The sequence below is a fragment of the Melanerpes formicivorus genome, unplaced genomic scaffold (genome assembly GCF_026170545.1).
Source record: "Melanerpes formicivorus ecotype bairdi unplaced genomic scaffold, bMelFor1.0.p_v2 SCAF_68, whole genome shotgun sequence".
Taxonomy (NCBI): Eukaryota; Metazoa; Chordata; class Aves; order Piciformes; family Picidae; genus Melanerpes; species Melanerpes formicivorus.
Genome location: NW_027142420.1, coordinates 1440000 through 1455919, shown reverse-complemented (window position 1 = coordinate 1455919; position 15920 = coordinate 1440000). Strand labels below are relative to the sequence as shown.

The window sequence follows — 15920 nt, the reverse complement described above, 5'->3', positions numbered from 1 at the left end:
TCTTCTGACTCCTTTCAGCAGGAAAGTTCTGTATGAAACTGGAGGAGCTGGCGTGCGAGCGAGGTCCCTGTGGAGAGTAGAACCCCTGCGGATAAGGTAATGATACTGCTTAACTCCTCTGTTAGCAGCTTTTGCTATGTGAGCAGTAGTTGGACTGTTACAGGCCCCTTGGGCAGAGCATGACTTTGTCCTGCTGTGTGATGTGTGCTAGCATGTTCATCATCAGTGATCAGAGTGTGATGCAATCACGCCGCGACTCTCAGTGCTGCAAGACTTCTAATCTGTTTGTTTGGGTTTTTTCCTCTCTGTCCCATCTCAAAAGCAGTGTGCCCATGAGATGTGTCTGCCTGAGGCATTGTTTCTGACCCAAACTAAAATGTTTTCCTGGTTTTCACTCGGAATTTTAGAAGCATGGATGGAAATCAGAGCAGTGATATGCCTCATGGGTGTCTGCTTTGATTCTTTAGGAGACCCTATCTCCTTCTTAGATGTTTGTTAACTTGCTGTGAGTGACACTTCAGTGTATACCCTGAGGGCACGGATGTCTTACCTTTGATGGCCCTCTGAACTCTGTCTGAATGGATGTGTTTGTGCTTGCAGTGGCATAGCCTGTTACAGGTGTACAACTAATGTCCTAGTTGTCCATAAAAGTTTTCCAGAGCATTTGAGAGAGTCCAGGGGGATGGACATCTCCAGAGAGACCTTGATCCCATTCCATTGGTCTGCAAGATTCCTATAGAACCTGAAGCACAGCTGGGTCTTCCCTCCTCTTGCTGCTTTTTGCCCTTTCTCTCCATCTGGCTTTGCCTGCTCATTCTGTTTGGGTTATGGTAGGAGCAGTGGCAGGGATGGGAAGGGATAATATTTATTACCTGGCAACAGCCTTCTGGGCTGTGTCTGGGGGGCTGGGCTGTTGGTGGTTCTGTGTATGTCTTGTGTTTATTACCTTTTATATTTAGTTTAGTTTTGTATTTAATCTACTTTTGCAAGTGTTGTTTTCATTTGACTGCCAAATTCATAATGCATGGTGGTGGTTTACCTTTCTGGGGGCAGAGCCCACGTTCTGTCTGGTGTAAACCCAGCACAGCCCCTCCTAGCTGCTCTTTGGATTGTTGAGCCCTCCTTTCAGATCAGTGAGTTTGTTTAGGCAGCCAGCTGAATGCCAGGAGGTAATTCCCACCTCAGTGTTTTGCAGAAGCAATTAGGATTTATGTTTTTCTGGGCACCATAGGCAAGACCCTAATAAAGCAGAGGGAGGCTATAGAAGCCAGAAAATCAAAGCTGTGCTGCTCTCCAAGGTCCTCTTGGCAAATCTGTTAGCTGCTTTGTCTCTTTGCATGCAAGTACTGAAATCAGAATGTGTGTAGCACCTCCTGGTTTCTGAACATCCTTTAAAGCCTTGAATAGAAATCTGAGTTTTGCTTACTTCATGAATTATTTTCCATGCCTCCTCTGTTCAGCTGGAGTGGAAGTAACGTGAGGTGGGGAGAGCCTTTCCGCCTGCGCCACATCACCACGGGGAAGTACTTGGCTCTGAGTGAAGATGAAGGACTTGCAATGTTAGACAGAGAAAAGTCAGACACAACCTCTACTGCCTTTTGCTTCAGAGCATCAAAGGTAAATAACAGCCAGGGAAAGCTGTCTTACATGTGGAGCATTTGACTATGAGGTCTGAAAGTTGTCTTAAATGTGGTGCCCTTGAGTATGAGGTCTGAGTTGGTTCAATGCCTTTACTAAACTGAAGCAGTGGACAGGGGTTGTGCATTTAAAGACCAAGGTAAAAATCAGAGTAACAGAAGTCTCCTTGAGGAAGGATGGGGATGATGAATAAATTCTAGAGGAAACAAACAATGTGAGCAGGTTGAAAAGCAACAAGATTGGAAGCTAATACAATGCAAGACACAGTGGTTTAGTATCAGTGCTTTAATCATAGAGTCATAGAATTGCTTTGCTTGGAAAAGACCTCTAAGGTCATCAAGTTGAACCATTGACCTGTCACCATCAAGGCCATCAAACCACATCCCAAAGTGCCATGTCCATACCTTTTTGAATACCTCAGGGATGGTGACTCCACCTCCTTCCTGAGCAGCCTTTTCCAGTGCCTCACCCCCTTTCAGTACCAAAATTTTGCCTAATATCCAATCTAAACCTCCCTTGGCACAACATGAAGCCTTTTCCCCTCATGCTGTTGCTTGGTACTATGGAGAAGAGACCAACCCCCACCTCCTCTCAGGGGGCTGTAGAGAGCAATGAGGCCTCTCCTCGTTCTCATCCTCTCCAAACTGAATAATCCCAGTTCCTTTAGCTGCTTCTCATAAGACTTGCTCTCCAGGCCCTTCACCAGCTCTGTTGCCCTTCTCTGGATGCATTCCAACAGCAAAACGTCCTTCTTGCAGTGAGAGGCCCAACACTGAACACAGAGACTTGATGGGGTGCTTGGTGCCATGGGTTAGCTGTTTGGGTGGGTTGGATTGGTTGATGGGTTGGACACGATGATCTTGAAGGTCTCTTCCAACCTGGTTTGGTTTATTCTAAAAGTTTATTCTATTCTAAAGTACAGGGGCACAGTCTCTCCCCTCGTGTTGCTGGGCACACCATTGCTGCTCCAGGCCAGGATGCTGTTGTTCTTCTTGGGCACCTGGGCACATTGCTGGTTCATGTCCAGCCAGCTGTCAGCCAGCAGCCCCAGGTCCTTTTTCTGCAGGACAACTTTCCAGTCACTCTCCCCTAAGCCTGTAGTGTTGCATGGGATGGTTGTGACCCAAGTGCAGGACCCAGAGCTTGGCCTTGTTAAACCTCATACAGCTGAGCTTGGCCCATCATTCCAGCCTGGCCAGACTCCTCTGCAAGGCCTTCCTGCCTTGGAGCAGATCAGCACTTCTACTCAACTTGGTGTCATCTGCACACTTACTGAGATGATTGCAATGATACTCATTCCAGTTCTGTCTGTCATCATTTAATTGAGTGGAATTCAGTTCAGTGGGGCAAAACTCTGCCCTTGCAGTTCTTTCTGCAGTGTTTAATGGGGGAGTTGCAAGGAGAATGTAGTCAATGATGTCCAAACCATGTTTTCAGCCTCTGCTCTTCAGGGAGCTGCTAAGGGCACGTTCCCAGCACTGCCATCGTTTCCAGCTGAGCAGAGCTGCAGTGGTGAGAGAATGGAGCCTGGTTACAGAGGTGGGGAGCAGTAAAAGCTTTTGCCCAGGAAGGGAAAGATTTTTACACCAAAGATGAGGAAAAATGTTTACATTCTTTCATCCTACTGATTGCCACAGCTCAGAATTAGACTGTTCCATGTGATTCCAAATGCTGTGTGGGGCAACAAAAAAGAATCTTTGAAGTTAGATACATCCTAGATAAACTCTTCATTAAAGGCCTTGACTGCTGGCAGGCCTCTGTTAGTACAATAAAGCAAATACTACTTTAACTCGTTCAGAGTAACACTGTTCACTTTATCGATGTGGCTGCATGCAGTCTGCAGAGAAAGTGTATTTTGACTGCTCAAAATCACTGGAAAACTCTCAGGACATTTCCTTAGGTCACTGGATGCTCACCAAGCCCTTTTGGACAGGCTGGGAAGTGTAGATTGGGGATTTGGTGTGCAGGGGCATTTGCTTCAGCTGTGATATATTCCCATTTCCCATGGGAGGATGGTCAGGGGGCTGGACTGAGGACAGACTGAGAGAGTTGGGGCTGTTCAGTCTGGAGAAGAGAAGGCTCCCAGGAGACCTTTCTGTGGCCTTCCGGTATCTGAAGTGGGCTACAAGAAAGCTGGGGAGGGACTCTGTAGGCTGTCAGGGAGTGCTAGGACTGGGGGGAATGGATCCAAGCAAGAGGAGGGGAGGTTTGGACTAGACTTTAGGAAGAAGTTGTTCCCCATGAGGGTGGTGAGAGACTGGCACAGGTTGCCCAAGGAGGAGGTGGAAAACTCATCCCTGGAGGTTTTTAAGGCAGCCTGCTGTAGTGTGAGGTGTCCCTGCCATGGCAGGGGATGGAACTGGCTGATCCTTGAGGTCCCTTCCAAGCCTGACAATTGTGTGATTCTGTGAAACCTGGCAGCCTGGTGAGGATGGTGTGAGCCTTCGTACTGGGAGGCAGCAGTTCTGTAGTGCCTTATGAGCACAGAGCCTTCCCTAGAGCAGATGGAATCTTGTTTTGAACTGGGATGTTCTCATTCCAGCACAGTACTTGGCTCAGTGCTCTCAGTGAAGCAGAGCCTCGATTCTGCTTATGCACTTCTTTGAGAACAGGCATAGTGAAGAGGAAGAAGAGCAGCATGCTTAAAAGTGCTGAGTTTAAAATGGTTGTAGCCCAGAATCAGCTTCTGAGATTTCTTCTTTTGTTTCCATGATGGCAGTGAAGGGATTGCTGGTGTAGCTACAGCAGGTGATGTTCTGACACATTCCAAAGTCACACATGACTCATGCAGAAGGATTTAAGATCATTTTAATACTACTGCCAGCACAAAGAGCTGTCTTAGGGTCTCAGCTTGGCATTAGAGCCACAGAATCACTAAGGTTGGAGAGAACTTCCAAGGTTGAGTCCAACCCTAACCCAACTGCCATGGCCACTAAACCATGCCCTGAAGCACCACATCTGCAGCTTCCCAAACACCTCCAGGCAGGGATGGTGACTGCACCACCCCCCTGGGCAGCCTCTTCCAACCCCTCACCACTCTCAGCAAAGAAGTTTTTCCTAATCTCCAACCTAAAGCTCCCCTGGCACAGCTTCAGCTCATCTCCTCTTGTCCTGTTGCTGGTTACTTGGGAAAAGAGACCAACAGCAGCCTCACTCCAGCCTCCTTTCAGGGAGTTGTAGACAGCAATGAGGCCTCCCCTCAGCCTTCTCTTCTGCAGGCTAACCAACCCCAGCATTAGGATGTTGCAATGGTTAAGTAGCAATCATCCATATGCAGCATCCCTCCTACCTGTGGCCCTTCCCCATCTGGTTCAGGAGAAGGCTCTGGGGAGAATTTGTAGCAGCCTTCCAGTACTTGCAGGGGGCCTTTAGGAAAGATGGGGACAATCTCTTAGCCATGGGTCAAGAAGTGATGGTTTTAAACTAAAAGAGGGGAGATTTGGGCTAGGTAGAAGGAAGAAATGTTTTACACTGGGGGTGGTGAACTGCTGGAACAGGTTGCCCAGGGTGGAGTTGGAAGCCTCATCCCTGGAAACATTCCTAGGACTGAGCAACCTGATCCAGCTGAAGATGTCCCTGGTTACTGCAGGGGGGGTGACTAGGTGGCCTTCAAAGGTCCCTTCCAACCCAAACCATTCAGTGATTCTATGATCAAGTTGAATTCTTTTTGGGGGGGAGGGGGGCTAAAATTGTAGGTGTTAGAGAATCCTTTGCCTGCAGTGGTCTGGAGAAGTTGAAGTGTTTCTTCTGAAGTTCCTGACCTCCCACTCTCATTTCCCAGGAAGCTGCATTTCAAGTACTGCCTTACTGTAGTTTTTTCACTGACTTTATGTGGGAGGAGGAGAAAGCAGAAAATCACCTTCCTGTTTTCCTTGCTTGCTGGGGTGTGGGAATGCAGTGTGCAGTGAGCTCACTGGCAAGCTCGGTAAGGACAGTGTCAGTCCTCTGCTGTTACCCTTGGAGGCCTGTTATCTTTTGGTAGCTTGAGGCAGCCTGTGGCAGTGCTTTAATGCAATGGCTGTGCAACAGCTAAAGATGCAGGTTTGATTAGCTGATTTGTGAAGATCTCAGCAGTCAGGTTGTCACACCCTGCTGAGAGGAATGTGAGCAAGCCCTTAATCCATCTAGAACCTTTCTCCTACTGTGTTCTTACAAGAAAAACATTGCAAAGTCATTGCAGAGGTAGCTTGGTTTAGTTTGCCTGTTCACACTGCTGTGCCTTATCTTCCTCCCATCAGACAGGGATCTATGATCCCATGAATTCTTTATTTCCTGTATCTTGCCTTCTCCTCAGACACCCTGCTTGTGAAAATGACATCTCTGACAGCTTTACCCTCAGGTTACTTTGTTCAGTCCTTCTTTCCCCCCTGCCTTTCCCCCACCCCCCCTTTAGCTGTTGATTTCTCTCTGACATCTTCCAGACCTGTGATGTGATTTATTTCTTTGGTCTTGATTCATTCATGACCTGAGGGAGCTGAACTCCACAATTCAAGATGGGCAGGGATCTGCTGGAGAGAGCCCAAGGGAGGGCTCCAAGGCTGCTGAAGGGACTGCAGCACTGCCTGGGGAGGAGAGGCTGAGAGCCCTGGGGCTGTTCAGTCTGGAGAGGAGAAGGCTGAGAGGGATCTGATCAATGGCTATCAATAGCTGAGGGCTGGGACTCAAGAGGGAGGGGACAGGCTCTGCTCAGCTGCACCCTATGGTAGGACAAGGGGCAGTGAATAGAAACTGCAGCCCAGGAGATTCCATCTCAGGATGAGGAGGAACTTCTTCCCTGGGAGGCTCCCAGAGCCCTGGAGCAGGCTGCCCAGAGAGGTTGTGGAGTCTCCTTCTCTGGAGCCTTTCCTGCCCCATCTGGATGTGTTCTGTGTGACCTGTGCTGGATTCTATGCTCCTGCTCTGGCAGGGGGTTGGACTCCATGGTCTTTGGAGGTCCCTTTCATCCCCTAACACCCTGTGAACTTGCATAGATTGTGAAGAGGGTTCTGAAGGAGAAGGTGTGTGGGTATTTTGCTGCTAAATTATGGACAAATGTCCAGATGAGAGAGCTCTTTCCTTTCCCCTTCTCCCCTCAATAATCTTTTCCTGACTACAGTTTTCAGCTGGTAGGAAATCCAGCCTGTCTTTGCCCTCTGCTGACAAATGACTTGGCTGAAATCCTGGAGACACTGGACAGGAGCACACAGAGCAAAACTCCACGAGGAGGACTTTGTGCTGCATATGTGAAAGGGAGAACAGCCCCCAGGCAGCCCCAATAATTCTAAAGCTTGTTTGTGCAGCCAAAAAGGATCAGTATTGGTCTGTCTTTCTTGTTTTAAGCAGCAAGTTAATTGGGATCACTTGTTAGCAGGCTGTCATTGAAATTCTCATTGATCCCTGATGCAGATGTAACAGTTGAAAAGATGCTTCAGTCTTCAGGGTGCTCTGCAAAGCCAGCTAATTAATTGCTGACAGTAAATGGCTTTGTGGATTTATTGTATTTTTCATTTAATGGCTTCAGCATAAATGTGTGCTGAGAGAGTTCATCTTTGTCTGTCTGTGAAGTTGGAGCCCATAGAAATATGATTTGAGATGATTTCCACACACTCTGCATACTGTATTGGTGTTCCCAAGGGACGTTTTGTAACTCCATTGTGCTTCATCTTGGCATTATAAAGCTGTCTGCAACAGCTGAAGTTGTGCTTGAGATGGACAGCTAAACTCCATGGGAAAGGAAGGAGATTAGCAGAGTTAAAGTAGAACTTCTCTTGACAGCAAATGAAATCCTAGGATGGTTTAGCTTGGAGGGAGCTCAGAGCTCAGCTGCCCCAACCTCCCCTCCATGCCCAGGGACACCTCTCAGCTACACTCAACTGCTCAAGACCTCATCCAGCCTGGCCTGCAGCACCCCCAGGCAGGAGGCAGCCACAGCCTCCCTGGGCAGCCTGGGCCAGAGTCTCAGCAGCCTCCTGCTGAAGAACTTCTTCCTCAGCTCCACTCTGACCCTGCTCTGCCTCAGCTTCAAACCATTCCCCCTTGGCCTGTCTCTAGACCCCCTGATAAGAAGTTCCTCTGCAGCCTTCCTGCAGGGTCCCTTCAGGTACTGTGAAGACAGCTCTGAGGTCCCCCTGGGTAGATTCAGATTGGCTGTGAGGAAGAAGTTGTTCCCCATGAGGGTGGTGAGAGCCTGGCACAGGCTGCCCAGGGAGGTGGTGGAAACCTCATCCCTGGAGGTGTTTGCAGCCAGATTGGATGTGGTTGTGAGCAACCTGCTGTAGTGTGAGGTGTCCCTGCCCATGGCAGGGGGTTGGCACTGGATGATCCTTGAGGTCCCTTCCAGCCCTGACAATCCTGTGATTCTTTGCATCTTAACATTTGTGAGACACTGGAAGAGGTTGCCCAGGGAGGCTGTGGATGCCCCCTCCCTAAAGGTGTTCAAGGCCTGTTCAGTACCTATTCAGTACTCCTGAGGTTGGAAGGGACCTCAAAGATCATCGAGTCCAACCTGTCACCACAGCCAGGTTGGATCAGGCTAGTGGAAGGTGTCCTGCCCATGACAAAGGTGTTAGAAGTGGATGATCTTTCAAGTCCCTTCCAGCCCAACCCATTCTGTGACTCTGTGAATTGCTCAGTGTTGGGATGTGTTTCAGCATGGAGTTCAATGCTTTATCCTCTTCCAGTACAGAGATTAAATAACAGCTCTTGTTTTCTCCTCTTAGGAGCTGAAAGAAAAGCAGGATTCTAGCCTGAAACGGGACATTGATGGAATGGGAGTCCCAGAGATCAAGTATGGGGATTCAGTCTGCTTTGTCCAGCACGTGGCCAGTGCCTTATGGTTGACTTACAAAGCACAGGACGCTAAATCAGCACGGTTAGGTCACTTGAAGAGAAAGGTAATGTTGGGAGGCTTTCTTAATTACTGGTGAATGTTGATTGCCCAGCAGTTGTGACCTCTCCTCTTTTTCACCATTCTCCAAGTGTGACAGTTGTGACTTGAATTGGTTTGTGCTGCTTGGTTTGAAAATGGTGTGAGTGTTTTGTTGTGAGCATGAAAACCAAGCTGGAGATTAACAGAGCTGTGGAGCTGAAGAGAAGCTTTGCCACTAGGAACTTGAGTGAGCTGGTTTTCTTTCTACAAGAGATGGTTCATTTGGGCTCCACTTTGGGTCTTGACACTTCAGTAAAAGAGGGAAATTCTTGTTTGGAATGCTCAAGCCACTTGGGGAAAATCTGCACTTAACTCTTTAGGGGCAGAAACTCCTCTGATCTTTTCCTGAGGAGAAATGCACTCACACAGTGATGGCCTCTTCCTTTGCCAGGCCACTGCTGGCTGTGGAGTTCTGTTTCCTCAGATGGTCCAATTTTACTTCTTGGAACAGCCCCATCTAGATTCTTCCTCTGGATTCAATGAAACCATTTGCAGTAGCTTCCTGTGGAGTTTAGTTGTGGGTTTTTTTCACCCCGGTTTTCTACTCAGCAGCAAGGGACTAAAAAGGAGCTCCATGATTGCCTGTCACTTCTCTTCTTCTTTCAAACTGTTTCATCCATGTTCAAAGACTCCAAATCTTTTGTTGTCCTCACACCTGAGTATTCTCTCCTATGAAGTGCCTTCAAACCCAAGAAAGCTCAAAGCCATGCTTTGTGGAATTGATATTCCTGTGGAGCCACGAAGCAGTTTGCTGTCCTATGCAAAATACTGAACTGGACTGTGATTTTCTAAGCAAGTTAAGATATCTACACCCCACTAAATTTCATAGCTAATTAATCCTTCTGCAGTGCAAGTGAAGGCACAGCTCTGTCTGCATCCCACACCATCACTTTATAAGATGCCTCAGTAGCCCGAGGAAGATGGAGAGCAAAGGATGCTTTGGTTTGGGGTTTTCTCCTAGAACCCAGACAGTATCAGCTGACAGCTGCTGCAGCTCTGTAGTTAGGAGCAAACAATTCTGGGGTATTTTGTGCTATGAAATGCTCAGAGTGTCAAGTGGAAAGGTGAATTGTTTGCCTCTGGTGGTGTTTCATGTAGCTGATTACCGTGCTGCCTTTGCAAGACACACAGAGGTAAGGAGCTCTGGCTCCTGTTTCATCAGTTCTGCCAGAATTGGAGCCTGTTGTGAGTGTGTCTCCAACAGCTTGGTAACCAAGGGTCCAAGGCTTTGCCAGGTAGGGATGATGCATACAGCAATATTCTATTGAAGGCTCCTCCCCCATCCAATGTGAGCAATGGATGCTGAACTTTTCAGCTGGAGAGTTTGCTTCTCTGCCAGCTGTGAAGTCCTGCAGAGCTGCAGAAGGGTAGAGCTCAGAGAAGAGGGAAGCAGTCACTGTGTGATGTTTAGGATGTTTGTCACTCCAGCCTGATGTTTCTTGTCCGTTGTCTTGTCATGCATGAAGCCTTCAGTGAATGGCGCTGAGGATGGGGAAGAGTCTCTGTCCCTGGCAGCCAGGGTATAGGGAGAATGACAGTTGTGTTCCAGTTTGAAAATCCTTGCTAAACATTTGTGCTTAATCATTTGTGGGAGAAGAAAGGTGCATCAGAGTGTCTTCCCTGAATCCCTTTCTGTGAGGCTGCCTCATTTGTAAGCGATTAGTAGGCAGGTGTCCCAATGGAGTGACTAACAAGCAGTGTCTCTGCACAGAGACATGGCTGTTTGGAGTGCAATATGGAAGTAACTTACCAAGCACTGAAGCAAAAAGGCTTTGGGGGCAATTCTTCTGATTGCTGCTGCTTTTCCCCAGGTTATACTGCACAAAGAAGGCCACATGGACGACGGGCTGACCTTGCAGAGGTGTCAGCACGAGGAGTCCCAGGCGGCTCGGATCATCCGCAATACCACCAGCTTGTTCAGCCAGTTCATAAGGTAGCTGTCACCATCCTGCAGCTGCATGCAGGGTGCTTGGGCTCTGGAGGGGTTCTGAAAGGATAAGAATTTCTCTGATCAGAACCTTTGTTCCTTGCTTTCAAGTATTTGTCTTTAGAAGCTACAGTAGCACTGTGTGTGTGCTGACCTGAGGTGGTCACTTCGATGAGAAGGCTGAGAGGGGATTTAATAAATGCTTATCAATAGCTGAGGGCTGAGTGTCAGGAGGGAGGGGACAGGCTCTGCTCAGCTGCACCCTGGGATAGGACAAGGGGTAGAAACTCCAGCACAGGAGGTTCCACCTCAACACAAGGAGGAACTTATTTACTTCCTTTCAGAGCCCTGGAGCAGGCTGCCCAGAGAGGTTGTGGAGTCTCCTTCTCTGGAGCCTTGCCAGCCCTGGCTGGATGTGTTCTGTGTGACCTGTGCTGGATTCTCTGCTCCTGCTCTGGCAGGGGTTGGACTCAAAGATCTCCAGAGGTCTCTTCCAACCCCTAACATCCTCTGATCCTGTGTATTGTCATTAAATTGATAAAAGATTGTTTAAGGGAAACCTAACACCTTCAAGTCAGAACCAGTCTGGACCACACTCCAGGTCAAAGAAAGATTACTAAATGATCTCAGAGTAACTCCATTAGTGAGTATTCCACAGCAGCTAGAACTTTACTGGTGAAAGGCCTCTTACTTCTCTGCTGTGCTTGGTAGACCAAATGCAGATTCATATTTGTCACACTAGTTGAAAGGAATATTAATACCTAAGGGAGCTCAGAGCTCACCTGGCTCCAACCTCCCCTCCATGCCCAGGGACACCTCTCAGCTACACTCAGCTGCTCAAGGCCTCATCCAGCCTGGCCTGCAGCACCCCCAGGCAGGAGGCAGCCACAGCCTCCCTGGGCAGCCTGGGCCAGAGTCTCAGCAGCCTCCTGCTGAAGAACTTCTTCCTCAGCTCCAGTCTGACCCTGCTCTACCTCAGCTTCAAACCCTTCCCCCTTGGCCTGTCTCTAGACCCCCTGATGGAAAGTCCCTCTGCAGCCTTCCTGCAGGATCCCTTCACTTTTGAGTGCTACCTTCAGCTGTGTCACTCGGTGTGGGGCATTATGAAGCACAGTTCTATTATGCTGTTTCTTTTCTTACATTTATTCCACTCCCCCCATTCTTTAGAGTGAGTTGTTTCTGACATTTCTCTTGCATTCCTAAACCTACACAATAACAGCTCTTTAACTCTCAGCAAGACTAAGATCTCCAATGCAGTGGAAGCTTCATGTTCCCTTCCCTCTATCTCTTGCACACAATATGTTTCATCAACTTTCTGTCAGTTCATATCGATATGTAATTGTTGAGATCAACATTATATCCCATAATATCCTCATAGAAAAGCTCAAGAAATGCAGCACAGATGGCTGGTCAGTGAGGTGATTGAACACTGGCTCCACAACTGAGTTCAGAGGGTTGTCATCAGTGGCAACTTGGAGGCCTGTGGCCAGTGCTGTGCCCCAGGGACCAGGACTGGGTCCAGTTTTGGTCAATATCTTTATCAACAACCTGGCTGAGGGCATTGAGAGTACCCTCAGCAAGTTCCTGGTGATGGAAACCTGGGAGGGGCTGACACCCCTCAGGCTGTGCTGCCATCCAATGTGACCTGGACAGGCAGAGAGCTGGCTGCAGGCAAACCTCAGGAAGGTCAATAAGGACAAGTGCAGAGTCCTGCATCTGGGCAGCAATCACAGCAGGCACCAGGACAGGTCAGAGGCTGCCCTGATGGGAAGCAGCACATGGAGAAAGACCTTGGAGTGCTGGTGGGCAGCAAGTCCTGCATGGGACAGCAGTGTGCCCTGGTGGCCAAGAGAGCCAGTGAGAGCCTGGGGGGCAGCAAGAAAAGCGTGGCCAGCAGGGCTGGGGAGGTTCTGCTCCCCCTCTGCTCTGCCCTGCTGAGACCACAGCTGCAATCCTGTGTCCAGTGCTGGGCTCCCCAGGTCAAGAGAGACAGAGACCTGCTGGAGAGAGTCCAAGGGAGAGCCAGGAGGATGCTTAGGGGACTTGAGCATCTCCCCTGTGAAGAGAGACTGAGAGCCCTGGGGCTGTTGAGTCTGGAGAAGAGAAGGGATCTGATCAATGCCTATCAATGGCTGAGGGCTGGGGGTCAGGATGAGAGGCCCAAGCTCTTTGTGGTGGTGCAGAGGAATAAGCCAAGGAACAATGGATACGAACTGGAACAGAGAAGGTTTCAGCTCAATATGTAGAGAAACTTCTGTACAGTGAGGGTGGCAGAGCCCTGGAGCAGGCTGCCCAGAGAGGCTGTGGAGTCTCCTTCTCTGGGGTTGGACTGGATGACCTCTGGAGGTCCCTCCCAAGCTCTAGTGTGCAGTGATATGTAAGAATACAGAATGGAATTGGTCAGAGTGCATGGAGTGCTGAGGAAATTGCTTTTCCCAGTGCTTGGCAGAAGTCTGAAATCTGAGAATCAAGTGGTCACCCTTGTGTTACTGCCCAACAGGGGGAAGGAAGGAAGGAAGAGCCAAGAGTTTATCATTAGGAGTTTGCTTCCAGAGAGCCCACCTTAGCACACTGCAGTGAGAACATTAGCACTTAGGTGTCATGAGGGACTTGTATACTAGTTTCTATTTCTTGCTCTGAGGATATAAAAAGGGAGCCACCTCTGCCTGCAGCCAGTTCCCCCTAGATTGTACTATTTATAACAGGTAGTCAGACCCTGAGAAATTGGGTTGTCACTGAAGACTGAGCAATTGCTTGAGCAGCAAAGGGATGTTAGTGCACCTAGAGTTGTCCTTGACATGCTTTGTGCTTTTGAAATTCCATCCTTCTTTATGTAGGAAATGAAGTATATGCAGAGGCCCTAATTAGTAGTTAGGATTCCCTGTTAGCTTTGTGCTCTTTGGAGAGAAAACTTTGGGTGTGCAGCCTCAAGAGCTGCTGCTGGTTCAGTCCCTGTGCACATTACACTTACATCATCCACAGGATTAAAGGTATCTAAGTAAGGTCAGTTACTGTAAGAAAGGACTTTGGTGCACCAGGAGGCTGCTGGGACACTGCAACAGGTTGCCCAGGGAGGTGGTTGAGGCTCCATCCCTGGAGCTATTCAAGGTGAGGCTCAACAGGACTCTGAGCAACCTGACCCAGTGGAGGATGTCCCTGCTGAGTGCAGGGGTTGGACTGGATGAGCTTCGGAGGCGCCTTCCAACCCAACCCACTCCATGATTCTATACATCTTTCATCTCTGTTCCACCTTCCTGCTGACTTACTTTGCATCTATGACTCATTTCATTTATTTTGTTGTTATTATCTTTTAAATCATTTTCTCTCTGCCTCAGTGCAGAAAGGGACACAGTGATTCCAGCTGGGGAAGCTCTGGGTGCTGGACACCCAAACCATAGACAGTGGAATGGTTTTCAGCTCAGCTCGGCTGTTCTCATCTACTTTCCTCCTGTATACAGGACAATTTGATGTAGGTGGCTGCAGCCAGGTGGGGGTTGGTCTCTTCTCCCAGACAACTTGTGACACAACAAGAGGACATATCTCAGGCTGTGCCAGAGGAGGTTCAGGCTGGATGTGAGGAAGAAATTCTTCCCAGCAAGAGCGATTGGCCATGGGGATGTGCTGCCCAGGGAGGTGATGGGGTCACCATCCCTGGAGGTGTCTAAAAAGAGCCTGGGTGAGGCACTCAGTGCCATGGCTTAGTTGATTAAATGATGTTGGGTGAGAGGTTGGACTTGATGTCCTCTGAGGTCTTCTCCAACCTGGTTGATCCTGTATTGTGTATCCACAATCTGGGCTGCTGCATCTGAGTGTCAATTGCAGAGGGGAAATGAATAACACTGCCATGTTTTTCCATGTTCTTTTCCACAGTGGAAACAACAGGACACTGTCACCCACTGCCCTGCCTGTTGAGGAGATGGCTCAGACTCTGGAAGACCTGATCACTTACTTCCAGCTTCCCCAAGAAGACCTGGAACACGAAGATAAGCAAAGCAAGCTTCGGTCTCTCAAAAACAGACAGAATTTATTCAAAGAAGAGGTACAGAGAGAGAGAGAATTGTTCCATTGCTTGCACTGTAACTGGGCTGTGGCAAACATTGGGAACAGCCTCAACACTCTCATCTAGATGCATGAGTCTGGTTCATAATGTGAAGTGCTGTGGCTGACACACACACCCACCCCCCTCCCCCCCATATAACACAGGTTGCAGTGCTGGTATGTGCTTTTCACTTCCACACTAGTCACAGGCCAGAAGCTCTCACAAACATTTCTGAGCACCTTTAGGCAGATATGATGCCAGAAGGCAGCCATTTGGACAAGAAATTGCTTTTTCTCTCTACAAAGTTAGCCACTAAGCCATGGCCCCAAGTGCCATGGCCACAGGGTTCTGGAACACCTCCAGGGATGGGGACTCCACCACCTCCCTGGGCAGCCTGTGCCAGTCCCTCTTGAATCAAAGACATTTTTCCTCATCTCCAACCTCAGCCTCCCCTGCCACAGTTTCAGGCCCTTTCCTCTCATCCTCTCACCTGTTACTAGGTAGAAGAGATCAACCCCACCTTCCTGTAAGCAGAATAAGGTTTTGATTTTAATCTGAGATGATAACAACTTTTAAATGTGTGTGGGACAAGATCTTCAAACAAGACAGCAAATACCTTTTCATTCACAGTTTGCTTTCCTCTCTGCCATGCCCTGCAGGGAATGCTGGCCCTGGTTCTGAACTGCATCGATCGCTTCAACGACTACAACAGCACAGCTCATTTTGCAGGGCTCACCAGAGAAGAACATGGTGCAGCATGGAAAGAAATTCTGAATCTGCTTTACAAACTGTTAGGTACAGTCTTCAACAGTCCCTTAACGTAAAAACTCCATGATGTGTATTCTTTCTCTTCTACATGCTCTCCCACCACCAAGGAATACTTGGTGTTACCCATTCTGCCGCTTGCTCTTCCCCTCCTGCGTGGGATCTTCCCACTGGGTGGCAGGAAGAAACAGAAAAAGAAATGCTTCTCCTTCTTGATAAACGTACCAAATAAAATCACAGAGCCACAGAAACATTCAGGTTGGAAAAGAGCCTCAGGAGCACCAAGCCCAACCCAGAACCCTGCTCTGCGAGAGTCACCCCTAAACTATATCCCCAAGCACCACATCCAAACCACCCTGAAACACAGCCAGGCCTGGGGACTCAGCCACCTCCCTGGGCAGCACATTCCAGTCCCTGATCACTTCTGCCCTGAAAAAATGTTTCCTACTGTCCAGTCTAAACCTGCTCAGTCATAGCTTGAGGCTGTTCCCTCTTGTCACTAATTCCCTGTGGGAAGAGACCAGCAGCAGCCTCTCCACAACCTCCTTTCAGGTAGTTGTAGACAGCAGTGAGGTCTCCCTCAGCCTCCTCTTCTCCACACTAACCATCCCCAGCTCCTTCAGTTGCTCTCCAGCAGATTTCTT

General features: G+C 48.8%; 1 protein-coding gene across 6 annotated transcripts in view; it reads left to right on the top strand.

Annotated features, from left to right (window-relative positions):
- Positions 1-15920, top strand: part of RYR3 (ryanodine receptor 3) — a 230660-nt gene that overhangs the window by 75976 nt on the left and 138764 nt on the right. For 3 of the 6 annotated variants that reach the window (XM_068162895.1, XM_068162893.1, XM_068162897.1), the window contains exons 9-14: positions 22-96; positions 1461-1617; positions 8337-8510; positions 10357-10478; positions 14343-14511; positions 15171-15306. In XM_068162895.1, the coding sequence (XP_068018996.1) occupies positions 22-96; positions 1461-1617; positions 8337-8510; positions 10357-10478; positions 14343-14511; positions 15171-15306 (833 nt within the window). Of the gene's footprint in view, positions 1-18; positions 97-1460; positions 1618-8336; positions 8511-10356; positions 10479-14342; positions 14512-15170; positions 15307-15920 lie in introns of all 6 variants that reach the window. The other 3 variants (XM_068162894.1, XM_068162892.1, XM_068162891.1) reach the window with 1 other exon arrangement.